Raw genomic sequence first — 20,350 nt, 5'->3', positions numbered from 1 at the left:
AAAATAAAGTTGACTGAGAACTCAGTACCATTTCATATTTCTTAAAGTACCTGTTGTGCATCAAGATTTGTTATGATCAGGCAGGATGGTTCTTCAAGGTCATCAATTCTATCATAAATCTCCAGTCTTGTGACCACTACGTAGCTATTCAAAGTGAGAATTTTGTCTCAACCCCCCCCCCCCCTAAAAAAAGCTTTAATCTATCGTTAGCTGCTACAAACATATCAAATGGACAAGACTGCTAAGTCCATTGACCTCCATACCCAGAGGACTTCTACTATTGTACGAATGTCCTTTACGTAACATTTCGCCGAGAGATTACCTTATGCAGTCACGCATGGTTGTAGACAAGTTTGCTTTGGATGCAATGACTTGCTACATGATCGTCCCTGTGCAGTGGTGTGTCATTGAAGGAACGTGTATTATGTAACATTTTCGACAAAGACATACATCACGCGGCATCTCATAAAGCTCTCCATATCTCCACACGACAAGAAATCCCAAGACGCTGGATTTATCGCGGACAAGATGAAATATGAAATATTGGCAGACTGGGATCATTAAGCTTGCATGATTCCCTTCGGAAGAGACCAGCCAGAAAAGGAGAGAAGAAGAAGACGAGCTCAAAAGGGAGAGAGGTACGGAGGAGGAAGAGACAACTCACGTTCTGGCTTCATGCCCACGTCGAGACATTTCTGCAGGCGGCAGGCAGGACAGTGCCGCCTGGTATACAAGTCCATGACACAGTTGCCGGAGGCCTCGCAGGTGAACTTGGCCTTGCTCTTGATCTTGCGGCCAAAGAAGCTCTTGCAGCTTTCGCAGGAGACAACCGTGTAGTGCAGACCGCTCGCCTTGTCCCCGCACACCAGGCACTTCTGCTTGGAGTAGTCCACCGACATCTTCTCAAACCTGGAGACGGCAGAGCGAAAAAAGAGGAAGAAAAACGTGATCAGAAAGATGGTCGTACATCTCGCTCGGCAAATCAAATTAGAACAGGTTTTGAAGGTGTGTCGTGCACAGCAAACCTCTACTGAATCTAGGATTTTTGGAGAGGTTTGCTCGTGTTGAATTAAACTGTTAGGGCCATATGTACGGTGGCAAATGAGCTATATGTACCCTTGTCGCACAACAAGAGAAATATGCAAAGTATACATTGACGTCACTGAAGCTGGCGGGTAGCTGGGAAAACACTTTAGATGTATTGTACAGATTCCTGACTATTTCATGATGACTCTACTGCAGACATACATATGTATGAGGACAAATGTAACATGGTCATACTGTATATAAAAGATGTCATACAAGACACAACACAAGAGTATGGTTTTAACACATTTACTCAAAAGACCCCCACCCCAATACAGTATGAGTACTGACATCATTCACGCAATCACTACTTTGTGTCAACAGGGACACACAAAACTCATTACTCACAGACCCATGTACCTATATTCACGTAAGTGCTTGTAGAATGGTCACCAGTAAATGTTTTCTAAGTTTCATTGCCAAATCACATGTTATACTACCTATCTCTCAGAATGCCATTCAGACAAGCATAATATAGAAGCAATTGCCATACAAGTTAAGTATGAGGTTTTATGGTTTATCAGCAATGGAATACAACCTATCACACACAAATCAAACCGAAAACCAAGCAAAGGCATGAAACACGAAAATAAACTGTTGATGCTCAATCAATAAACCATCACTTTGACAACCCCACCAAAAAAAAAAAAAAAGAGAAAAAACAAAGAAAAAAGAAATGACAAAATCCTCTCAAAACAGCTAAAATGCTCACATATTGCTCGACTCATTATTTAAAGATTTGTACAGCAAGTCATGGTTGTAGACTCATCACTATAAACTCATAGCTGATGGCAGTGATGCACGCTGAGTTGAAGTGAAATATCAGATTTATCCAAGAGGGGATCCCCAACAAATCTAGTATATATATTTTCTTCTAGCTGCATAAAAATTAGACACCCCTGCCACATTACTTCACTGGGACTGACTATACTCTACGAGGCTCAGATAGGGTGAAAATGCACAGAAAGAGTGGAAAAAAAAACAGTCACAGGGTCAGATGGAGCAAGTCAACAACCAATCTATTAATGCTAAGTAACGACCAAACAAGTCCTTAAAAAAGAGAAAAAGACACAGAGCCTGACTTCTAGGCTGATCAGAGCTACATCAGTCCGGAGTGTGTGTTTATCGGGTGGGGAGATGGAGACTTCAGCTGGCCATTTCGGCATTTTTATTTCATCGAATTAAAGCCAATCATGCTAATACCTGGCCAGGAAGTCCACTTCTTGGCGACTACATTTGCTGTTTAAAAGCTTATCAATAAATCCTCCTCGTGCCCGACAATTCAAAATATGGACGGTAGGAGGAAAGTGGAGCAATAAATTTCTTGTTAGCCATGGACTCTCCGCGACTCGCGCACATGTATGGAACAACGAAGAACCGCTGGATGTTAGCCTGCACGCAGCCCTTAGAAAGATAAATAGGCTGTGTACACTGTATGTCCATGCTCTGTATGGCTACTCCAGAGCGGTCATTGTAATATTCACCAACAGATGAACTCTGTGACTTCAGCTGGGCAGCCCTGTCCAGTGTCCAGCGTAATACAACATGGCGGACCTCAAATCATGCATTTGGTGTATGGTAAAAAAATCTACCTGTATCAAAATCATCTCCCCATGGGCTTCATATATACATATAACTTTGAAAAAATGATACTTGTCACATTTTGTGTCATCATTGCATTTGTATGATATCAGACGAGGAGTAAAATAACATGAGGTTTATTTTTTTTCTCTGATGCAGAGAGCAAATGAAGTGACATTTTCCTGAAAACCGGAGAAAAATCAAGTCCCTTTTCTACTGCACTCCTCACTCCCCCCATTTCCATCCTCTCACTGATATCTAAATGCATTGGTCAAAAGGTGTGTACCCTGCAGAAGAGAAATAAGTTTGATAAAAATATCTTATTTGTTTCCAACACATCATCAGTCCCAACCTTGCAGTTGATAAAAATTTCAGTGAGCTTACAAAAGACTCTCGAAATAGTAGGGGGTGTCATAAACCTGGAGGAAAATTTTAGGCATGGGGTAAAAAAAAACAAACTCATGTGTGACATACGTTCATGTTGTGAATACGAAAACCGTAATACGCCAGGGCTGTAAACTTGCCTTTCAGTGTCTCCACTATGCTTTTCCTTTCAGACAAATTGAAACAACAGTCATTACCTTATTGGTGCATCACATTACTTTCCCCCTGACATTGCATGTACCGAGACCTCATCTCCATCTGCCCATGGCTCCAATCTCTTCCTCTCTCACCCCCCTTTCCCCTCTCCCACTGCGTCACTCCACTTCCCCCTTGTACCGATACGATGCAATCTCACCAATAATATTGAAATGTCAGATTGACTAATGCATGATTCTCTTTGGAGCAGCTCTGGGACAAGACTGTCAGAATCGCTCAAAATCGCCAGCATCGCGGCGGCGGCGCACGGCCGCTTCTACTCTCGATTTTGCTGCCTCCCTCGTCTGAACAGAGAAAGAAGAAGAGAGGAAGAAACACAAACTGTGTACATCCCATGTTCTGTCCTAGCAGTCCAGACATACACAATGTGTTTATTCTTTTTCTGCTTTGGCTCACATCAATACTTTACTAAGAAAATTGCTTGCTTGGGTTGTTTGTCACCCGCATTGGGCCTGGCTGTATGTGTGCATTTCCGTATGTATAACTCTGTTTTTTCGTCTGTTAAAGTTGTCCAGTATTCTGTACCCTTTTTTCCTTTATATTATTTTTTTTAATGTGTTGTACAGATGAGAAGACTGGTATGGAGTCTCGGACTAGGACATATCTTAGCCTTCACTCTCACTTGTACTTCCAACAGGCAAACACAATCCTGTCCTCATTAGGGTGAGACAGAGGAATGACTATTAACAATGATCTGGCCGAGAGAATGACAACAGGGTCTGGTGTCGTAGAATAGGACCTCAACTTGTTGCCTGAATGGTGTACTCTCTCTTCTCACGCCAGTCCCAAGCACACACAGCACACAATCGTGCAGGCTGTGAGTGGACAGAATTGGTCACCAGGGAATCTCCAGTGTGGGGGGAACATATGTGAAGAGCTACACTACAATGGCTATCAACTTGACTTTATCATGTAGACGCAATACAGTACCTGCAGAGTAGCATCTCATTGGCAGTTAAAGGGGGGGGGGGAGGGTGGAGGGGGGAGGGATGTGAATACTATGAAGGGAGATACTTGTATACATTGGCTGTGGCTGATGGGATTCAGGAGCTCAAAACACTCTCATATGCAATGAATGTTCCAGGGAGGATTCCTTCATTACAGCTACATATCCAAACAAACATCACCGCTTCAGTGAGCACCATAATCTGTGGTGTTCGCGATGCACCCTCAATAAACTTACTCAGAGTTCGATTTCCTCTCTTGTTGTCCATTCTGTTATGAGGGGGTGTTCGGGTTTTATCTATTCAGGTAGCCCCCACTTTCCTGGACATATCAAACCAGAAGCATGTCTATTACATGCACCCTGAACTATACCCAACTCTAATTTCTAATCCCTGTTCTGAACAATTCTAAACCCAAACCCTCCACACTTAAAGAAATTGATAACACATGAATTGACTTTATAACCCATCACATAAATGTATGCATATAGCCTATACAATATGCAAGTTTCATGTTGTTAAACTTGAACATTCATGACCACATCAAGTGAATATTCTCGTAATATTCTTTCTTGAAAATGGTGGAGTACTTTTCATTTGGGGGTAGCGCAGTAAAAAGACCCCCCCAAAAAAAAAAACAAAACAAAAACAAAAAAACCACCCCAAAATACTTTCATATGATATTAATTCAATTTACACACTTGACATGATATTCTGCTAGAAATAAGTAGTCTCAGTCTTCTTCCCTGTGTATGGTGCCACATATTGCTTTAATTATCTGGTATCAAAGGTATTAATGATGACCGAGGTCAGTGACATCCTTGCACACACGGACTAAACTCATGCAACAAACGAACTTATCCCTTTATACCGAGACATGCTTTGAATCTTAAAAGTTTATTTCTGAAGACATCTTTATAACCCTGTAAGATCGTCCAGATGGTAATGGGATATCGTTATGCCTGCTCTTCTTATTTTTCATTTCCTTGTCAGTCAGAATCAATATTTCCTGTTGCTGAGAATGGCAGAACGTGGCTACACAGATCCCACTGGAATACTACACAGCAGGAAAACATAAAAAACATAAAAAACAACAGCGTGCAGACAGCACATGCAAGACGCTTCACCTGAACAAATATCCCTCATTATACCCGTTTCAGAGGGACTCCCGGAATGAGAAGCCGGCTATTCTAGACTTTGGCACCTAATTGCAAAGCACAATCAGGTCGAAAGGCCAATCAAACGCGGTGGTAAAATTACAGCTTCCAGTCTAAGGTGTCTTTGAAGTAGTACTTGGCAAATGAAAACATGAGGGTGGCAAATAGAGTGTGAGAGAAAAAGGGGGGGGGGGAGGGGGGTAGGGAAGGGGTAACAAGTATTCGCAAGTCTGAATGTTTTCGGTGGCCGCTTGGTTCCCAGCAGTCAGAGGCTCACACACACTTTGAATTGCCAGATCAAACTGGCGTGCTTCAAACACAGCCTTTCTCTCTCCCCTCCTTGTAAAATCAGGCGCACAAAAACCGGCTAAGAAAAACATCCCTTCGCCCGCAAAAATGGTTCTGATTCAGGCCGTATTTTGCGAACAGGGGGTGATGTGGAACAGAGGTGTGAAACAGGAGCTGAGCACTCTTTTTTTCTCTCTTTTTATGTGCCAAGCGCTGGTGAGGCTGGATCTACCAGTGAAATGCAAGGGGGAACTTTGTTGATACGGCCTACTGTGTCAAAACTGCAACAAAAGGGAGCCCATTTTACACATGGATGGCTGAATAAACGCAGGCTCTTTCTTCCCAGGCGAGTGAACTGCGCGCTGCTTTCTTGCTTTTCTTTGACTGCTGGTTCAGAGAGCAGGCACAGTCACACTGCTAGAATGCTACACTTGCAGCCCTCACACACACACAAGCCTGTATTTGCATTTTATTCCTCTCTCCTCTCTCTCTCCCAATCTCTCTCTATTTCTAGTAGCCGAAGTCACGGCACTTTTGTTGGCAAGTGTATCGCAGAAAGGCGCGCTTGCAAGAGAACATAAATTCATCTTGATAGATCCCTTGCTTGGAAGCAACATTGTGCCTAATTCCTCACGAAGTATCGATGTTTTGCCACTGTTTGATCATGCAAATACGCAAGCTGAGCCTCTTCCACCCATAGCAGAGGCTTGGTCTGCAGGGAGGGGCAAGGGGGCGGAGTAGGGGACTGGGGTGGGGTGCACCAGCAGGTGATGCAGGGGAATGTTCGGTCGGGAGGTTGCCACGAAAATCGACGTGGAGAACGGGGAAGGGCTGACTGCTACGGGAATCAAAGATGGCAGCTTGCTCAGTTGGAAGCAGCCTAATTGTAGGCATTGTAGCACCCCCTGCTGATCCCATGCACCCCAGTACCACGAACACCCAGAATATCTCCCTCCCAGGGCTTACACACCAAGGGCATATTCTGAGAATACAAACATACGCCCAATGATTTCTTCTGCTTCTTCTTGTTTTTCTAAAAGTAAAGTATATGGAAAACAAAAACAAAAATAAAAAAAATCCCTGGGACAAGATGACACAAGACAGGATTTTTCATATGTTTAAATACATTTCTTGCTCCATGCTAAGCTAGTTGGCTACCATCTTCCATCTTGGCAAAAACTGAGAATGTTTCACCCCCCCCCCCCTCTTTAACTTGTTTATGTGACAACAGCAAGTAATAACAAAGAAAGTCCCCGAGTTTACCTATCCTCGTCTTTAGTAGCTAGAAGACAAGCATCTTTTATCCATTCTCCAGCACAAAAATCCTGTGTAAGGCCAAAAAAAAGAAAAGAAATTAAAATCCAACTCTTTTCTACCTTACTAGAGGCAGCATTGCTCCTCTCATTCAAACCAAAAAATAACAGGCACCAAAAATCCTCTACCTGAAAGGAAATAGTATACATTTTCAGAGGAGAGTCTGTTTGTGTGTAACCTTCATCCAACAAAGGTATCTAGGTCCCAATTCCATTATAGTGTAGTGGCATGCAATCAAAATGCAGCGATTATGAGGCTGAAGGCAACTTCTTTGCAGCTAGTTACTTATCATAACATAGTGGCTCTCGACAGACCCCCACCCTCCGAGAGGAAGAATATGAAGGGGAGGAAGAAGGAAAGAAAGAAAGAAAGAAAGAAGAACAAACCTAATAGCAAGCCTTCAGTGCTGTGTTCATTCTGAAAAAAGCTTTACAGATGGTGTACAAAAAAGAAAGAAAGAAAAAAAAAAAACCTGTCCTGAATTTGAGGGAGAAATAGAAAGAGAAGGGGGAAAAGCAGAGCGCAAAGATATAAAGAAAGAGAAGGGGGAGGGTACAATAGTTCTGAAATGCTATGGGGCATTTACGGCTTAAGAGCAGGCGTGGATTTCTACCCCTTTCAATGAGGAGGGGATATGAAGGGAGGGGAAAAAGAAGGTCTGCATATCTATGGAGGGAATTAAAAACTATAATACAATGACTTGTTATTGTTGTTTAGAAAAACATACTTTTATTCCACGTTGCAATGCAAGGAGAAAAGCGGGCTGTCCAAACAACAATCACAATTGCAGGCTCAAAAGTGCAGCGGCTTTTTAAATGCGTTAAATTGGAACCGGTACCTCTCTGATCCCCACCCTTCTTCATGAGCTTGTCAAAGTTGTCAACACTGAGTGCCTTTTTCTTTTTCATTTCCCATTTCATGTCATTTTATCCATTTCCTGAAATAAAGATGGTTCTAAGAAGGCTTGATACTCTCCTGATATTCTTAGTAGTACTTGATAATTGATTTTTGGGGCTCTGACATTTTCATCTATTAGAAAACTTGATTTTTAGCAAAATAATATGCACAAATCCCTCTACTATTAATACTATTAATATGAGACCATGCAAGAGCTCTGAAAATTTCATATATCATAAAACTTAATTTTTGACAAAATAACAAGCACTTTCAACAAATCCCTCTGCTTTGATATAATTGTTATAATATGACACCAGGTGATTAACATCAGTATCTATAGGCCTACATTTCACAGGGCACACCTTCCCATATTACCAAGACAGGCCGCTCAAAATATCGGTTTACATTGAAAACGTGTGAATTAATGCTCAAACACGAGGGCTATGTTAGTCTGGTATATAATTGTGCTCCTGGTTGAAGTGTGGTTGGGTGGGAGGGCGAAATCTGAAAGGAATCGCTAGCAAGACTTGGCAGGGAAACATGCATGTTGTTGTTGTTTTTTTCAAACACTTTGTATGCAAGATGTATCAGCGAGAAAGTGTTGGCAATGGCTCAGGAACCAAGTTTGGGAATTACATGGAAATCAAGTATCACTCAGAAATATCTCAAGCATGAAATTAATATCATCCATCTAAGCCCCCCTAGAAAAAGGGGGAAAAAAAATAGGATTAACAAAAGTCCTAAGCATGATGATGTCTGTCTGTATACGACAGAGACTTGTTCTCAATTATCTGGTCAGTGTCGGCAAAATGAAATGGCTTGGACATCTCAAAGGGGTAGTGGCCGGGCTGTCCCAAGAAGAGATTCTATTGGTCCCTTGCTGCCATTTGTCAGAACTCAAATGATTAACCACAGACAAGCCACAAAAAAATATGATTGTCTGCTGGCACCATTCCTCAAAGAAATCATGACTTTTGAGGATTTTCTCCGAACAATATCATAATTTTGTCCTTGTTTCTCACGATGTCTTGAATATTCCATGAAACATTCTGCAGAGATGTAACTTTTATCTATATGAATCATTCTTGAAATGTCCATCTACAGCCGTATATTAGTTTGATCATGTACAAGAAGTAACGTTAGGACAAATAATGACTTGCAATAATGTCCAAGGCTGGAATTTGGGTGGAACACTTTAAAAGGATACCTTTTGCATTGTTATGTAAGGACATCCTGAAGAATCGCTGAATCATATGTGTGGCAAGATTAGAATGAGTTATTCTATGACCAGACAGTTTTGGAAAGAATGTATGCAAGAAGAAGGGGAAAAAAAAACTCATCCACGCTATAGAACTTCGTAAATTCTAATCATATACATGCAAAATCATGACAACTCCATTTTTTTTTCTACTAACAAGACTTTAAACAGTTCATGTCTGGAGTCCTGTTACATAAAGGGTATCTTCAGAGACTTGTAGGTGTGCATCCCGCCAAGCTTACTATTTTTTTTTGTCTGGCTGCAGCCTTGCTTATGTCCTCGAAAAACAAACCTAATTTAAATGCCGCCTACACAAACAAGAAGTCGGTGGTAATTTCCTTTATTGTGTGTGGACGGGCACACTCCCAGGGGCATGCAAAAACACTGTATCTAAATGTTTTGATATGTGTCCTCAGTCAACCCTCCACATCACCCCTACCACCCAAAATAGATTGCATAAATACCCCCTCTTTCACCTCCAACTCACTCATTTATTCTCAAGCGTACATCAATAATAACCCAAAGCGGCTGGGCAGACCCATTGATTTGCTTCAAAAGCTATCAGGTTGTTTGGTCAGGGTTATGTAACATCAGGCTGGGCAAAGGAAAAAAAAATAATCCAAACGACATGCTCTTTGTAATTGGTCTACCGTACTACTTAAGTGGATAAAGGTTTTCTACTGCAGAAAAAAAAAAAATATCATGTCCTTGAATGGTTCTCAAATCACTAATGTACAATGTGCAGAATAATTTGTGGGATAAATGAAAAAGTATCGATTCTATCCAAAAATACTGTGACACAAAAGACACTGGAAGCTCTATGAGGCACTGGGCGTTGCAGAGGCCAGCCCAGTAGTTTTATAATTGCGCACGATCAATGTATTATGACTCTTCCAATGTACCTTCCAATGTACTGTTACATAACTAGGCAGACATCAAGGTCTATAAATTGACTTTACAAATAAGCATATTTAAACGAATGGGGTGTCGATGACAAAGCCTTGCTTTAAAATTCAAAAATCCATTACACAGTCACATCAAAACACTCTAACCAAGGTTAGGCTACACTTTATGAGAAAATTACATTTCACCCTTTGAAGCTGAGAAAAAAGAAAGCTTTCTCCCACTTTCTTCTCCAACGAGTAAAAATAAGTCAGAGATAAATCATGGCTCTTGTAGGGAAAAGTAATACATGGCCAACAGTCTAAGAAGAGCTGAGAATTGGGATATTGTATTCAAAATTCCAATACTGTTGTCTGAAATTTGATGACAGATCATGCTTTATTGAAACAAGTATTACAAGGTACCTACATTGGACCAACCATATCCACACGAATTCAAAACATGTGCATTTTCTTTTTATATTAAATGTTCAAAAATGATTTGTGAATGAAATGAGAAACATCTGTACTGGTAATTGTCAAGATAGAGTGTGTACATCACCAATTTGTAGATGAATCTAATATGGTCCTGATAAAAGGAGAAAAAGGAAAGGAGTCCATGCACTGTGCACAGAATAGAGATTTACGTCGGTGTTGATTCGTATCGTGCATCATCACTGTGGATACATTCAAAATGTATTCTTAAACTCATGTTGTTTAGTATTCATATGCCCCCCGTTTATCCGGCTAAGATTAGCCAGAAAATGCCAACAAAGCCCCTTGCGATCACAACCTGACATTTGGCATGGGAAATATGCCCACGGAATTCCCATTGGGAGCTGTTGGACATCTTGCTATCTCGTGAAGATGTGAACGCAGTTGGCACGTTCCCAGTACAACCATTGGTATCGTGTCATTAAGTATGTACAGTGCACCTTGAGAAAAGTGTGTATATTTGATTTGTTTGCATGTATTACATGCATGAGTGAGTGTCGTTGTGTGTATGTATGCGTGAGAAGGCAGATGAGAGAAAGAAAGATATAGTGCATATGTGTGTATGTGTGTGTGTGTTTCTGTGTATGTGTGTGTGTGTGTGCGTGTGTGCGTGTGTGTTAGAGCATTTGTTGAGAAGTATACAAGTGTTAAAACAAGTACCGACCAGATGGACTTGCCAGTATCCACAAGTCCTGGAAGAGAGATGCCACCATAGGCACTACACGCAGCGTTCCCCATGACAAACTTCAAATCCTTTCTTTCCACCAGTCTGCACATCAGCAACATGAAAAGGGTGTTAGCAAAAGAAGACACTATAAATGCTACATGCAGCTTTCCACGGGACATGCTCTCAACCCTTTGCACCAATCTGCATATCGGCAACATGCAAAGAAAAAAAAACAACAACAACAACAAAAAATACCTCAAATAAGCCATGCTGGAGGGTGTGCAAAACTTGCATTCTATCATTTGATTTCACATCACAACAATTTTGACATTTCTAAATAAAGGATTTCCCCCCCCCCCCTATTATTCCCGAAGTCTTGAGGGTACGGCAAAGTGTACAAACGTCACTTGTACTTTCTTTCCACTCTGTATTCAGTCTGCCCCCCTTTTCCCCTCATATCTCCCCTCTTTAGTCTTCCCTCCTCTCACTACAGCAACAATTACAGATAAGAGAAAATTACCCCTTGAGAAATGTAGGGTAAGTGTTCTTATCATTAACACGCATAACTTGTTTGTTGGGTACCAGAGGGAGGGGGGAGAGAGGAGAAAAACGGTAAGAGATGGTTGAATTCTGTCCAAACACAACCAGGAATGAGGGTAGCTTGCTGACGATTATGTGCATTGTACACAGACAAGAGCAAGATTGGACCGATAAAAATAATATGTATTTTCTAGGTTGAGTTGGAGGAAGACGGCAGAGCCTGAAACTGAGGGGAATGGAGATGGTGGGGTGGGGGAGAAAGCACAGGGTACATTTTCATCGCCAGAGAATGAGATGTAGTAGAGGCAAAATGAAATATGGAAATGGGCAAATGATGGTGGAAACTAGGGGGGTCTAAAAGGCCGTCCATGAGGCAAATACATTAGATGGCGCTCGGAGACGAGATGCTATCGATGTTAGTTCATCATTTTATCAATCTGGGAATCTCCATATTAGTTGTTTCCGTGGGGCATGGGGCAGGAAATTGCAACAGGCAGGGGCAAGTTTTCTGCGCCCAAAAGACTCGGAGATGTATGCGATTTGCTGAGCGAATACAGCCTGGGTTATTCCCCTCAAAGTTTGTCAAAAGAACCTTAGCACTATGCTTAAGCCTACCATGGTATGTGTCCCCCACCTGGATGACAAATAAGCATACCTAGAAACTTGTCAAGCTTTTGTGAAACTTTGCTGAACACTGGGTCTTAACAGTGAAAGCTCATATCAACTTTACTTACTTACAGAATACAATGTATTGTTAAAAAATTTATGGTACATTCTGTTCAAGAGTTTCTCAAACAAATGAAAGTAACATCACTTTACTCATAAACTTAGTGCCCTCATTTGGGACACAACCTCACTATTAACATGGTCATTAAACCAAGTGACACAGTACGAAGAATGCATTATTTTATGAAAAGCTGTTTATTTGATACTGTTCAATGTGATTTTCCAAACAGCTAGAGAACAGAACATGTTGCAAGCGTAAATATAAACATGTTTAATCAATCATTTCGCGGGCAAGTTCATAACTTGTAATTTCATTAGAATGTCAGAAAGAGACTTGAGCAGCTATCTACAATTAAATTTTTTTTTCTCACTGATTGCAGCTTTAAATTTGTTTTCTGCGAACATCTCCATAGCATTTCTCCAATTTCCTTAACAGAAACACTAAAACTGATGATCAATGGTAGTTCCACACAAAAAAGGGGGGAAAATGGAAACAAAATTATGGTACTGGGAGCATCACTGTTACTTGTCATTAAATACAACTATACTTACAAAGAGAATATCTATGCAATCCACTGCTTGAACTTGTCCCCTCTTTAACTCTCACGAGACCAGTCTTAAAATGTCACTATTGTAGCGCACAGGAAAGTTTTGTTTTTGACTGTAACACGGTTAATCAACCGGGGAATGTCACGCAAAAACATAAGGTAGCATTTGAGATGATATACAGCCCAAAGTAATGAATGGTAGTTGCTCCACAGTGCACCACCCAGGGTGGTCAAACATCAACCTCAATTACGCCTGCCAGGGCCCTTTCCAAAACACATGTCGCCCGTGAAGTCTGCAAGTTATGTTCTTTTATCAAATGTTGACATGCTCAGGTTTGTGTGTGTGTGTGTGGGGGGGGGGGGGTAGGTCGGTTTGACAAAAATTGGGGTCAGGGCTGGTGCAATTAGTATCCTACTACACCCTCAAGCAAAGACCATTTCCATTCTGGCCAGATGAATGCAGAGTCTAGCCGCAGAAGAAAGCTGCTGCAAACGAAGAAAGTCTGACAAAGGGTTGAATATCACTCCAAATGACTGTTATGGCCATGATATGTATATCTGTCTTCATCCAAAAGTGCTGCTCACTAAACAGAAAGTCATTCACATCTGTAACAGAAATAAGAGCTAGAAAGAAACTCTTGAGAAATATTTCTGTCCCTCGGAGGAAGGTTGAGATGGTAAGATTTGAGAGTCATTACATGTAACTACTGAAGTGGCAAGGATCGGTGACACTTCATAAACTTTTAACAACTTTGGCATACAGCTCTGATTTGAGGGAGGAAAGAGAAAGTGCGTCTCCAATTACAAGTGAAACCTGCTCCTACACACCACAAGTGCTTCATGTAATGAGTTTGCAGAAAGTAATTCAGGGAATTTAGAAAACAACAACAAAATACTGCCTTATATATCAAGCAAACTTCTGCAGGAGGGAGTACAGGAGCTCTGAAGTTCATAAACAAACAAACACACAAACAAACGGACAAAAGGAAGCCCTCCAGTCATCCAATCAATGTAAGAGCAATTAGGATGTTCCTTGAGAAAGAGAAACTTTTTTTTTGACTGATTTTCACAGGGTAGCTCCTTCTCTAGATCCCCATGGAATCCTTTACTTGACAACTCTATCCATCATTCTTACGCTTTGCTTGTCACAAGTGCCATGTGCACTGGACAAAGGATGAGAAAAGCAATAAAGATGGTGACAACCACATACACACACAAAAAAAAAAAAAAATCCAAAAATCCTTTGTGTTCCATCATCGTTTGGTAATTCTCACAGGCTGCCAAGGAGGTGAGGAAGAACATCTCAAACACAGTTGCCAGGCAAATCAACATCGCAAACAGGGCACGGGGGAGAAGGAGGAGAAGGGGGAGAAAATGAGGCAACATCATCTCACCGCAGCAACCTCCCTCACCAAAATCTACAGAGATGTGGTAAGAGTGACAAACATGAAATCATTAATTAACATCTGAAATGTCATTTCACACCTTCGTCATCTCCCACTCCTTGTCTCTGTCGTTTCGTCGCTCTTTCTCGCGTACTGCCCGGTTTCCGCAATCTCAGCCCGCTGCGAGGAAGGGAGAGGGGAAAGAAAAATGGCAAGGGAGACGGGGAGAAACGATGGAGAGAGAGCGGGAAATGGGGAAAGAGACGACCCGGGGAAAGGGAGAGTTACAGTGTACCACTTTTGGTGGCCAGCCTATACTGACTGCCCATCAATAATGTATGTTGTGAGTGCAGGGTGCAATCTATAGCCCATTTTGTATCCAATTCTCTGTCTCTCACGCACCCAATCTTTGCTTAAATTCCCCCCTCCCCGCATCTCTGCATCTCTCCCTCTCTCTCTCTATCGCACCCTGCCTGCCAGGATGGCACGGCATTTCTAACGACGTAATGGCTGCGTGACTCACAGTAGTGCATATTGCGACTCCTTGAGTAACGACCACTGTGCAATTTGCATGAAAATAGCCCTAGAAGACAACTAAAAGTAGTACATGACAAGCCACGGACTTCACTTTATTTTTCTGTAGCTTGATTTTTCTCCTACCAATCATTCTGACCCCGTGGGAACATACAAAAGGCCGGGTGAGTTGAGAAAGGTGGGTGCGATTCTTGAGATGCGTTATTCCCATCTGTCATTCAACATCTTTCACACCGCAGATTCCCTCAGATGTTTTCAACTTTTCATTTGAAGAGGAAAGGATGGGGGAAACCTTACGATGACGTTCCAGTGTTATTATCCCCCAACTTTCAGTCAGCATGTACCCAACAGCACCAGCAATATACTAGATGGGTTCTTTGTGAGGCTCTGGAGTCCAGGGGATGTGTAGGCAGACAAAAAGCAGCTTTTGATTTTTTTAAGACCCTGCAAGTCTTTGTTGCAACCCACACAAACACACCCAGACACACTCCGCACACACACACACACACACAAACACACACATGTACACCGTCGTAGAGAAGCCCAGTGACAAACAAACACACGCAGGAATATAGATGCATATTTAATCAGATTTGACATGATATAGATTGAGGGACGAGATCCATTATGGAGCCGGCTAGCACCTCCTGGAAGCCGCAGCGCTCTCGCCTGCCTTTGCTTGCCTCTATCCCTCCCCTGAATGCTTGTGCAAGGCGTAGCATCCACACATGCCCCCAGGACACATTTTTACACTTGACTGAACACATCTTTGCTTGATGCATTGTTGCTCTCCGTATTCCCTCCTTTTCCAATGCCCTTCTTCGTCTACGCCTCTCTCCCTCACTCCCCATCTTTTCTTCTTCTCTTTTTTTTCCCCCCTAAAGCACCTACAAATGCATATTGCTGGAGATTCCATCCATACCTTTCAGTGCCTACTACTTTACACCCCCTTACAATATGTTCTTTCCCTTTATCTTTAATATTCCTCTCTACTGCGTATCTGTGCACATTCCATCCAGGTCTTACTCGTCCTTTGGATCTTCCTCTATCTCTACATCCTCTCCCTCTCACACTCCCTTTTGCATCTCTCTGACATGCTCCCCACTAATGATGCCCAGGTTTTCACAGGGCCCATATGTCACCATTAAAGCGGCTTGTTCTCATCCTGATGTTCGGCATCTCCCTGGTCCTAGAGCATTGGGCATCAACGCATGCATGAACATGTGTGTTGTTGCTGCACGTACAGACGCATATGCCCACACAACTCCTTAATGTTCTTATCACGATTAAAAGAGCAGTCCTCAAATCGAGCCTCATCTTTCTCGTACTGCCACTCAAAACTTGTCTTGCATTTTCTTCACTCCTCTTGAACTCTTCCAGTAAAATTGTCCCCGTCCCAGTTTTTGCTGCAACATAGAGACTTGCTAATCGTGCCCATGAGGAGTGTTGTTCCATTACGGTGTCTGGTGTGGATTACAAATGTGCGTTGTATGTGATACGCCAATTACGTAGAACAACCCGAAGCAAGCGACAGTGTTCTGTGGGAATGCCCTATGGATGTATGCGCTGTTTTACAGGGCACTTGTTCATGCCAATACAACACACATCTAGACACAACCATCACTTGATAGATTGTGGGCATTTTCGTGGATTTGTATTCACTTTTTGTAAACCCCAAAATGGACGCATTCTGTAAGCATCTCTTATGTTAACGTCTGCTGTTGACGAGACAGAGAGCCTCCACACGCCATTTTCCCCCGGCATTGCGTATCGTGCGACATTGCAACACTTCGTACACAGAGGCAGATACGGACGTGTAACACAATCCCCAATCTAATCATCCCGTAGCCTTCAACCACTCAGAGAAATCAGTTTGACACCATCCCAACACTCCCAGCCGCTGGAGGAAGGGAGCCACCCTGACCTTGGAATCCATAAAGAATACTTTCCACGGCAATATGGGGTCAAAGAAATGGATTGGCAAACTGTTGAGAAAACTAACTGATTAGGAGTGGGAGGAGAAAAAGAGAGAGTGAGAATGAGAATGCAGGAAGGTTAGTTTTCACCACAGAATGCCAAGACTTGAGTAACACTTTCCTTGTTCACCATCCCCACCCCCACCCCCTCCCCCCTCCAAACTCCACCACCTGAAAAACGTCACTCACAATTCCATTAGTCACCAAACCTTGCCCCAGGAAGCCCAGACCACCGTTCTAGAAGCACGCTATAGCAAAATATTATTCATGGAGGTTGGAGATTAAAACGGGACCTGCCCTGCAGACAGGGACCGCGCATGGTAGGTACGCAACGGGTCAGGAAGTGAGGGCTGCCATGGCGTGACGACGGCAAATTAAAAGCAACAGGAACCAAGGCCTCCGTACGGCAACACCCCCCACGACAAACAACAAGGGTAACAATTGGAACCTCTGCATCAGCCCCAAGGTTTCCCCCTTATCTCCGGTGGGCTCCTCCTGATGGGGCAGGGACTGCGGCTGTGATCCAGCCAGCCAGTGCTCCAGTAGACCTGTCACATCTATCCCCTTTCCGATCGACTGGCAGAACGGAAAACTGTGGCAACGAGAGTCCGTCTGGGGACTTCTCAGGGAGAAACAAACTTGGTTTCAGTCTTGATACTCATCCTATATCACTTTAACCTCTCTCCTCATCATTACTATTATTTTCTTCTTTTTTTTTTTTTGGGGGGGGGGGGATCATTGAGGCGCAATATAGCCCTATTCTTTGTGAATATTCTCATCTTTTCATTGAAACTCCTTTGCATTCACACCCCGACACTGTGGATGACTGAAAGAGGAAAGACAGAAAGAAATTGTAGGTCATGACCACGTTTGAACTGCTGAGGTCCTGCTATCCTGCCTGTTATGCATGTTTCCTGTCAGCCATGTGCAAAACAGATTCATCACAAATTTGCATCAAATATGATACCATTCTCATCAATATTCCCCTTAGTGCCTTCCTGCTTGTATTTCCAGATAGTAGAAAAAAGTCCACTGCCTATATGTGGTCTACTAACTCATAAGTGGGTCAGATCATATAACCTATAAATGCAATGAAAAGGGAAGGAAAAAAAAATACAAATGAAAAACAAAGGAACCCCCCCCCCCCATGTTATCCAAATTTATTATCCATAGTCGGAAAGAAGGCTGACAAATAATGACAAGTCCAGACTAGCAATGATACTGAAAGCCGGGGATGACTGGATCAATTAATCAGTATCTTGTCTCATTGAGTCCCATGAGATGTCATAATGAGGGTAGCCCACAGTATTTACTGAGCTGGCTAGTCTTGCACTCCAGGCTCCCAAACAATTTGTCTTCACCACAGTCGGCACGCCATCATTCCTGCATGCAATACTTCAGTCTGGCTCAGGTAAGACCATATTCATGGCATCGGTAAAACGCATGATTACTAAAGCAGTCATGATTCTATTAATGCTGATGAGATCTTGTTAGTGCTTTTTGTGCCTTTTTGACGGATCTGTTCTTCCTCTGAAAACATAAACTTTTCACTCCCCCTCCCCCCCCCCCCCAGCCTCCCAAACAGTCTACTGGTCTGCCAATGCATGAGGCCTTGCGAGGAGACTAAGCCACTCTTTAATTGGAATGATGAATTGGCTTCGATCAGCCATGGCGACCGGGACAACCCCTAACTCATCCTCTGCAGCTATCGGGAGGAAATAACTCTCCTAACCTCTGTTGTGAGGTTCGGGATCAAAGTGCCATAAGGAGCAGACTGCATCGCTATGTTTTCCTCACTTTTCTTCTCCTTTTTCTCTCGACCACTGACGATGATCAATGCCTTCATCGGAGAAGGCGAGACGAGGCGTGGTCTGACAGAATTATGTACGAATAATGTCTGAGGGTCTGAGAAGTTGACAAATTTCTTGGAAACTCTCAATCTGGGTAATACTGCATCAATCTGTGTGTTAAAGCCCACACCATGTGGTAAGCAAAAGAGCCCAAAAATCATTTCAGGGCCCATTCGTTTGGCAAATTGAGAGATTCAGTACAAGTCTTGCAGTCTTGATTTACAGAAGCAGGTCCTACACTCCCTGCCATAGAGAACAAGATCTTGACCATGACATTATGCAGTTCATACTCCACTGAAAATGTACACATGTAGCAGTGCCACTACACTATCTTACGAATTATGATGAAATGACCTTCATCCTTGCTAAAATTACAACAGACTTTGGTTTTTGCCGAGATCTTGCAATTTTATTTACCTCACTTTTTGCTGTTCTTTACTCTCTCAAGGAAGTATTACAGAGGATTATCATCAAACTCTTTCTATATAAACTTTTATAAATATGACAAAAACTTTTGAGAAATGAAAAACAAAAAAAAATCTTTAGCCATGTCATTCAAGTTGATTTAATATCACACAGCAATCCAACACCACTCAAAAAGATGATTTACTTTCTTGCAATGCTTCATTTCTTCCATTTGGACTTTTTATCAGCATTCTTTAATCCTCCCGGGTGGGCCCACGACTGGTTATTTGACCTAAATTTCATCTGGAACTTGAACAAACACCTCATGAAAATTATCTTGGAACAAACATTTGTTTCTTCCCTTACATTTCCCCTTGGGAGTGAACGCAGACAGACAAACAGACAAGGACAGACAAAATGCACACACACACACAAACACACACACATACACACACAGCAGAAGCTTGGCAAATGGGAGGGGCAGGTTGCCATGAACATGGTAAACCTCGTTTATGATTTCATACCCACCAATGGATAGGGAAGGAGGGGGGGGGGGGGTTGATACAAGACCTCATACCCAAGGGATCAGGAAATAGAAAGGAGTTCTTCTGTTTGCTATTTGGGGCTTTTCTTTTTCCACAGCTTTTGGGAAAAACGTGACATTGACCAATATTGGGAGGAGACGTCCGTTTACAGATGGCAGCCATCTCGCTGGGGACTTGAGGCCAAACACGATTGTGTTCAAATCCTCGGCAGATCGGCTCAGGAGAAACAGGCAACAAAGGCCCTGCCTGGCATCACGGCACACCGGCAGAATGTTCTGGGACACTGGAAACTGTGACAAATATACAAGGGAGTTTTTTTTCCCCCCTTCCCCCCTCTCTTTTCCTTCTTCCATTTAGATTGTGTCAATGTTTGGCTACAGCTTTCCTCACAGCTGCTTTTCCCCCATTTTGCAGACTACTACCCCCCTTTTTTCTCCTTTCCTTGGTGCTAGGGATATGGAGAAAATATGTGTCAGAGTCAATAGTGTGGTAAAAATGAGGGAGACCAAATGTAGACATGTTTACTTGGTGGGAGAAATGTTGGATTTGTGTCGCAAGAGTGTAATTGAAATGGTTTCAACACATCCTTAAGGATGTTCATGCAAGGTGTGAACTTCCGTGAGCCAATGAAAAGTACTTGATTTCCATTCTGTGTGAATTTACCCCTTTAACA

At 42.5% G+C, this 20,350-nt stretch overlaps 1 protein-coding gene across 1 annotated transcript in view; it reads right to left on the bottom strand.

Annotated features, from left to right (window-relative positions):
* LOC140227885 (vitamin D3 receptor-like) overlaps window positions 1–20,350 on the bottom strand; it is a 228,651-nt gene that overhangs the window by 32,761 nt on the left and 175,540 nt on the right. Inside the window, exon 2 of the mRNA XM_072308273.1 lies at window positions 665–909. Within this exon, the coding sequence (XP_072164374.1) occupies window positions 665–899 (235 nt within the window). The 5' untranslated portion in view covers window positions 900–909. The remainder of the gene's footprint in view (window positions 1–664; window positions 910–20,350) is intronic.

Source organism: Diadema setosum, chromosome 1 (genome assembly GCF_964275005.1).
Source record: "Diadema setosum chromosome 1, eeDiaSeto1, whole genome shotgun sequence".
In the NCBI taxonomy this organism is placed as follows: Eukaryota; Metazoa; Echinodermata; class Echinoidea; order Diadematoida; family Diadematidae; genus Diadema; species Diadema setosum.
Note: the sequence above shows the minus strand (reverse complement) of the source record. Positions and strands in the feature narration are given on the sequence as shown.